Raw genomic sequence first — 7,965 nt, 5'->3', positions numbered from 1 at the left:
ATATGCGATCTACAATATTTAAAGAGGCAGTGCACCCAAAAAAAGATGTGAAATAAAGTGCGAGCATCTGTAATAAAACGTTCCCCACAGACTTTAGTGAATCCATGCGTTTTTGTAGATAAATATCCAGATTTCAAATGTAATAGACACATTTTTTTCTGACTTCTGCTGACTCAAATCTTTTATTACATATTTGTGCACTTTATCTCACGTCTTCTGAACTGTTGACAAAAGCCACATACACCAAGGATGCTTTTGAGGGTGAGCAGAAGATGGATGAATTTTCACTCCCGGGTGAACTAACTTTATTTTACATCACAGCATTTCTTGGTTAATTCCAGATTTTGAATGTGATCTCAGGGCTTTGGAGCCCTTTGTGGTTTCAGATTTGCTGTTTTGTGAGCCTGTTTTCACTGTCTCGTGTTATGGGTATAAAGATATCAATCTTTAATGTTTTGATTTATATTAATCTTCATCCATTTTTCAAATGCAAACTGGGACATCCTTTCTGCTGTCAGATGTTAATTCTTATTTGTACAGCTCTGACCTATGTGTTTTATTAGGTTGCAGTGAACCATAACAAGAAAATAATCAATCTGCGTTTATAGATTACATTGAAATCCATTGAAATCCTGGATTTTCCAGTAGGACAATCATCGTAAGCACCCAGGAATAGTTGAAAAGAAAAAGTTTCTCGAGCAGCTAATCAGCATATTAAGACTTCTGAAGGATCATGTGACACTGAAGACTGGAGCAATGATGCTGAAAATGCAGTTTTGCCAACAGAGATGTTTTTTTAATATATTACTATTTTAACAATTTGCAATTTAGAAATATTACTGTTTTACTGGATTTCGATGAAATATGCAACTTTGTGAGAATGCCAACTGAAATATCTGAAGAGGCTCTTAAAACCGATAAGAATTTGATGCTGAAGTAGATTCAATTTTGTTAATCACTGCAACCCAAAGAAATGCTTTTGCGATCACAACAGTTTTTATCCATAACTATAATTTTATTCCCTAAAAGAAAGAAGTCTGCACATTTGTAGTATGAAGGACAATTCCAAACTTTATTTCAGAAGTGAAAATGTACACAAAGGTCAAAAAAACATTAAAACCAAAGGCTATTAAAATGCAAAGCAAATGAACAATAAAAAGATTCTTTGCGGTGGGTCCCTTTCACACTCGGTAAAGCAAATCCAATTGCTAAGCAGGAACACAAGCTTAAATAACTTTAAAAAAAACAAGACAAACTGTCATGGCTGTGATTTTTGTCTTTGGTCTGAAATTGTTTGAATCATGAAGCTTTTGGACCTCTTTAGTAGCTGTTCAAAGGGTAAAGAATAAAATGGATTATATTCAACAAGAGTTTTAGCAGCACAGGGAATAAAAGAACAACAGCAATTGATGTCGAGGTAAATGTCCTTTTAAAAGAGGTGAAAAATAGTATATATATATATATATATATATATATATATTGATACATATGAAGGAAGGGGTTCAGCTCTTGGAGCCCGGTTTAAGTGTAGTGAAGGGCTTGGTGTTCCTCAGCGATCCCGTCAGCTCCTGCAGGAAAGCCACGATGTTCGAATCCCTCTCTGATTTCCTCCCGTCGAAGATCACCACCACAGTAAAGTGCGGCTCGGGCCGTGCCAGGAAGTAGGTGCTCTGGACTTTATCATCATAAAAGTGGACCACCTTATCCAGAGAGTTGAGCTCCGTGGAGCGGTCACTCATGATCATGATGACATTGGGCCAATGTGTGACTGGCCTTTCTCCGCCGGGAAGCGACACCACGGCTGGAAACTGGTCCACACCTTTGGGAGCTTCACGATAAGAGTGCGGATGATGGTATCCGTGTCCCTGAAAGCTCTCGGAGCCACGGTTGTCGAAGACCAAGGAGACGTTCGAAGCGTCGTGCTTGCGAATGAAGCCTGAGATCTTGCCGAAGTAATCAAGAGAGGTGCGAGCTGTCAGGGTTTTCATTTCGGACTGTGATGTTTGGCGGCTCAGAGCCTCGTGGAAGTAGAAGCTGAACTTTGCTAGGAGCGTCGCCTGAAGTCGCTGCAGCCACAGGTAGAGGTGCGGCGGCTGCACGGCCTTCTGGGATTGGCCTCCGAAGAGGTGTTTCCTGGTTTCTCTTTGCCGCTCGAACACCTGACCCCATGCCTGAAGTTTGGAATGGGCGCCATGCAGATTCAGCAGAGATGGCAGGAAATGCCACTCGGAGATCTGCGCCTGGCAACGCAGCAGCTGCGTCAACACGTCCACCTCCACCTGGAAGCTGCTCTCAAGACGGCTCAGGATTGGATGGTGGAATCTAAATGGCACAAAATTAATGTATTGAAATGGTTTAATGCAATAGGCAAAATGAAAAGGAAAATAAATTCAAAGTGAAGCACTCTACTGTTCATTTACACACAAGTCGTTTATTTTTTTCAATTTAATTTTTTATTTTTTTTATTTACCCACTGTCAGAATTATTGATTTGTATAGAATTATTTGAAATGTTAGAGTACATTTTTAAATAGTTTATCAGTCTTTCAACAGTCTTTCAAAATTTCAGGATTCAGTGTGTTACTTATTTCTTTCATTATTTGTGAAATCCACTACAATAATATTTTTTTTCAGTGTAAGTCTGCCGTTCAAAATCAAGCTTTGATTCCAAGATTTGGTGTTCCAGCTCTGAGATGCTTTTGTGTAATTTGTTTTTATACAAATTTCAAATACATAGTTACTTTACAGTAGTAATTTATTGCAATATTTAATCACAATAAAAAAATCTTTATTTTATAGTCTAAGTTTCTCAAAAAGCTATGGGTCTAATGAAAACAAAAAAGTTATTTTTTTTTTTTTCTGTTCACTTTTTGGTCGTGGAAATAGATTTAAGTTGGTTCTTGTAAAAAGTAACCCAAGTGTATTTTCAAATTGTTCAACTCTAAAAAGAATGGTTCACTTCATGCGCAGTTTTTTTTTATAATTTTAAATGCAGATGCACTCCTTAGCAAACAACCAACTGCCATTCAATTTGTTTTCAATATCGTGCAGCCCTACGTGAAATGGAGCTCGGATATTAATATAAGACGATGTAAGATGGTGGATGATTGTCAACATCTCTGCAATCCTGCAATCTGTGTGTCCCGTTTGTGTCTGAGCGAGCGACGCCGTGCCAGCTTGTTCTCTTTGCTCATTAGTGCTGGAGAAAGTCATGAATACTGCAGGGCGGCGTAGAGCTCATTACATCTCCTGCATTCAGCAGCAGCGGGAAAATTCTTCACCCCTGACTGATCATTAATTACATGTCTTAGCAGGCAGCCGGAAAGAGCACGAGGAAATGACAGAGAGAAAGAAAAGTGAGCTTCTTCTTCAAAAAAAAAAGCTGGCAGAAGAGTACTTTCGATCACAGTTTAATTCTGAGATAAGCCATTCTAAACCTTGTTACTATGAGAATATCCTGACCAGCCCACCACAGCAACCAATAGTAAGAGTTTCAGACGAGACTATCTGTTTAACCAGCCAATGGAAGATGGGGTTTGAGACAACCTGTTTGGAAATAATTTTTGCAACACAAAAATTCACATTTAAAGCATTTTCTTTGTAGGCCAGCAGATATTTACTAGAGTTCACAGCTGATTTCTCAAGGTCATTATCTGTAGCGTCACCGAATCTCTGCTAAACACTTGGCTGGACTGATTCATTGAGCAGATAACATTTATGAGATCTCATCTCTTCTACTCCAGCGATGACTCAACATTTGGCATCCTTCCTTCCTTCCATCCATCTCTCTTTCTCTCTCTCTTCCTTTAGTGAAGAGCAGAGCTGACCTTGAGCAGTCAGTGGGAGCGCTCTGCTTCAGACTTCATTAACCAGGTGCTGGGCTCACATACTGCTTTATCATACATCACTTGTCCTCACACTATAACAGGAGTTCTGCTAGAACAACCTTGTCATTTAAAGGTCAATTTAAGTTTTTTTTCCACTTACGTCCCTTTTTCAGGATACTGTACTTTTAAGATAATTTTGAAAAATCCAAATGAACTTTAACAGATTTTTTTTGGGTAAGGACTTGAACAATAATTTTAAATCTTGTATCTATCACTATATTTTATGTCACCATGTATTAATACAATGTAATATATATATATAAAATTATAATTATTATTTGCCATATGCTTTAAAAAAAAATATGTAGCACATATTCCTTCGGCAGCTCCATTTGTTTATAAGGAAATGATTGGTAAATTACTGTTTAAGCTCATTTCTGAGTAAAGAATTAAAAATCATTCATGGTAATTATTATTTTTAGTTTATTTAATAATTAATTTAATTAATAATAGTGAATCTGTATACTTTAAAACGTATAATATATATATATATATATATATATATATATATATATATATATATATGTGTGTGTGTGTGTTTGTGTGTGTGTGTGTGTGTGTATTCAGATGCTTTTATAAAAAATATTATTAAAATGCACTTAATTTAAGCCATTTTCTGTTAAAGTCCACTTCTGAGTAAAGATTTTAAAATAATTATAATTTTAAATTATCTTTATTTTAGTTTACTCTTAGGTGGACATAGACTTTCATACATTTCTATTCCACTTGCATTGGGTGTAAAAAAAAATTTGTTAAACTCATTTGTTTTGCTAATAAATAAAGGGTAAATGTGAGCAATGTGGGCCACAGCTCCATCTGCTGGCATGGAAAACACAACAACACCGAGACCCTTGCAACACACACAGAATGATCCTCATGATCTGGACCATTTCAGTAATATACAAACTCACCATTGTAATTTAATGATTCTAAAATGACTCTGTGACACTGCCTCTGTTTCTCACCTGGAACTGTACTTCTGCAGAATGCTCTCCAGCGTGCTCACGAGCTCCTCAGAGTTCACGGTCTTCTGGCTGCCCAGAGAATGCATCTTCTCATAGAAGTCAGCGATCTCCATCCTGGCCTGCGTGAAGTGACACAGCTGCTCGGACAAATGGGGCAGGAGATCCTCCAGGTTGGGAGTGGAGCCTCCAGATGAGTGGCGGCCCATGGAGACCACCTTCTTCAGTTCGTTATTCAGGGAAGTATAGATGGTTCTGATGGAATCCTTGCGGCTGAAGAATGACTGACCACCTGCATGACACACATACTTCAGTATGACGGCACTGAAACAATACACTGCAGGAGGCACTTGTTTGAGCTTGAATATCAATTCAGTAACAGATCACACAGATGGAGATGCATTATGTATGACCACATGGCGCCATCTGCTGTACTTAAATTATACTACCCTTTAACAAAGGGTCCACAAAATAACACAAGTTACATTGGCTTGGTACATGCAGTTACCACCCAGTGTTTTTTGGACTTGGGACCATGGAATACCACATTTTTGCCACATTCAAAACAACATTAACATGGTACATGTACTAGGGTAATACTATTTTATCTCTAAAAAGCCATGGCTTTTTCTTTCACATTTCAAAAAGCATTGTATTACCCTGGCAAATGTCCAAAAACATGAACTTACCATGGTATGTTACAAGCACAAAGCTTGTACCACCTGACACCTGTGGAAGCTGATCCATGAGATGCTATGTCATAATTATGTCAAATTACATACAATTTTAAAATGATATATTATGACAGTCATCATAATCATGACAAAATGTGGAATGAGACAAATGGAGAAATAAGTGACAAGTGAAAAGTTATAATTATGACAAATAATCATAGAATTATGTATTAACGATCCAATTTGAGTCATAATTACGCCAAATCATAATTATATAATTACAATTGTGCTATGAAAAATGTCAATTATAACATGTCAAATGTTTTATCAAATGTATAGCTTTGCTGTAATTAACTCATAATTTTGACTGAATTCTGACATCGTAATTGACATGTCAGTTTTTATTTTTAAATTATTTCCTTTTATATAATAATTTTTACTTTCTATTTCATTATTATGACTTTTTTACTTTACGAATTCACATAATTTTGTAAAAAGTACATTTTATTTTTCTTTCATAATTGTGACCTGAAACCTTTTTGTTGTTGTCAATTTCAACGGTATTATTTAATATCAATTTCGACTTAATCTCATAATTATCTTATTATATAAACTTTGGTACAATTTCCTTTTATATCTCATAATTCTATGTCAGAATTTGAACTTCTTGTCTTAACTTTTATCTCATAATTAAGACTTTTTTTAACTGTCAAAATGTCGATATCTTTAATACATATTTATTATTTTGACTTTTATGTCATAATCTGATTTACTAAACTTTTTTTTCATTTGTAGCGGAAATGGGCTTTCAAATATACCTCCACGTTAGCACCAAAGTACTTTCTGAAAGAATGCAGTATTGGAAATGCTTCTCTCACACCTAGTTTCTGCCCGAGGAAAGTCATGTTGTGGTAGGCTTTCTCCGCGGCGGCCAGGTGCGCGAGAGCGGCCAGCAGTGACGCCCAGAGGGCCCCCGCGCTCTTACTGGCGTCCTTCTCCTTCTCCACATAATCCTTTGCCCGGTCAAACCAGAACATCCCGAGCTGAGTGAAGAAACTCTCGAGCACGGCTCGCTCTTTGGGAACCGGCCGGAGATCCTCGTCGCGCGGCGGGTCACACATGACGATACGGAGGAGAATCAGCGCAGATACACTTGCAGCTGCAGCACATTCACCTGACAGCGTTATTAAACTGTTATGTTGTGTCCGACAGTAGCGGTCGCTGAAAACCACCAAAACTAATCACACCATCGAAATTAAGCGATTTAAACGAGTTTCTGTTGGTAAAACTCACATTCTTGGTGCTAAACGCCACCATGACACTTTTCAATAACAACACTACGGCACGACAAAGGAGACCAAACACTTCTATATACGAAACGCGCATCCTATACAAACTATGCGCAAATGGATCAAAATTTATTTTAAATGTAACCTATTTGTTATATCTATATCTATTCATTAATCACCTTATTATATTGCTCTGACTCAGTAGCAAAATAAAAACATCTGTCAAAACAATTTGTTTTCTTCAATAATTCAAAACTATTCAGAATGTCTAAAACTTACATTTATAAACCTGTGAGAAAGGAATTCATTATGAATAGTGACATATACTTTTCATTTTTAGATGCAGTTTAAATGTTTACATCACAGTCACAAAAATACATAAAAAAATGTAATATTGTGATATATTATTACAATTTAAAATAATTGTTTTAAAATGTATTATACTTTAATTAACATTTATTTCTGTGATGCAAAGCTGAATTTTTAGGATCATTATCACATGATCCTTTAGAAATTATTCTAATATGATGATTTATTATCAAAGTTGGAAACAGTTCTGCTGCTTAATATTTTTTCAAAACATGGGATACTTTTTTAGGATACTTTGATGAATTAAAAAAAAATAATAAAAAATAGAAGCTATGTTTTTAAAATATAAATATTTTGTAATAACAATATACACTACTGGTCAGTAATTTGGGGTCTGTAATTTGTTTTCTTTCTTCTTTTTTTTATAAAATCAATACTTTTATTCAGCAAGGATGTGTTAAATTGATAAAAAGTGATATTAAAGAAAATATATTATTAGAATATATATTATTATATTTACATATTATTATTATATTATTATATTTTAACATTTTATTCATCAAATATATTAGACAGCAGAACTGTTTCCAATACTCATAATAAATCAGAATATTAGAATGATTTCTAAATGATCATGTGATAGACTGGATGTTACATGTGACACTGAAGGCTGGACTAATGATGCTGAAAATTCTAGTATTTTTGATCTAATAAATGCAGGCTTGATGAGCAGAATAAACTTCTTTCAAAAACATTAAAAATAGTAATGTTTCTAAAACTTTTGGTCTGTACTGAATATATTTATAAATGTCCCTTTCATTTTTTGCGTGAGCGTCAGTTGTCAT

General features: G+C 35.5%; 1 protein-coding gene across 1 annotated transcript; it reads right to left on the bottom strand.

Moving 5' to 3' along the window:
- Positions 1-1,051: 1,051 nt before the first annotated feature.
- Positions 1,052-6,877, bottom strand: LOC127977018 (KICSTOR subunit 2). The gene is made up of 3 exons (XM_052581663.1): positions 6,403-6,877; positions 4,852-5,140; positions 1,052-2,322 (listed from the first exon to the last, which is right to left on the bottom strand). Exons 1-3 carry the CDS (start codon positions 6,641-6,643, stop codon positions 1,503-1,505), a joined length of 1,350 nt encoding a protein of 449 aa, XP_052437623.1. The 5' UTR covers positions 6,644-6,877; the 3' UTR covers positions 1,052-1,502.
- Positions 6,878-7,965: the final 1,088 nt, after the last annotated feature.

This window comes from Carassius gibelio, chromosome A4 (genome assembly GCF_023724105.1).
Source record: "Carassius gibelio isolate Cgi1373 ecotype wild population from Czech Republic chromosome A4, carGib1.2-hapl.c, whole genome shotgun sequence".
Classification (NCBI taxonomy): domain Eukaryota; kingdom Metazoa; phylum Chordata; class Actinopteri; order Cypriniformes; family Cyprinidae; genus Carassius; species Carassius gibelio.
Note: the sequence above shows the minus strand (reverse complement) of the source record. Positions and strands in the feature narration are given on the sequence as shown.

Bases quoted from the DNA above. Each gene is read 5' to 3' on its own strand.
- LOC127977018 (XM_052581663.1), bottom strand. From the start codon at position 6,643: ATGTGTGACCCGCCGCGCGACGAGGATCTCCGGCCGGTTCCCAAAGAG. The intron at 5,141-6,402 runs GTGTGAGAGAAG...TGTGTCATGCAG, and splicing joins TTTCCTCGGGCAGAAACTAG to GTGGTCAGTCATTCTTCAGC. The intron at 2,323-4,851 runs GTGAGAAACAGA...TGTGCCATTTAG, and splicing joins CTGCAGAAGTACAGTTCCAG to ATTCCACCATCCAATCCTGA.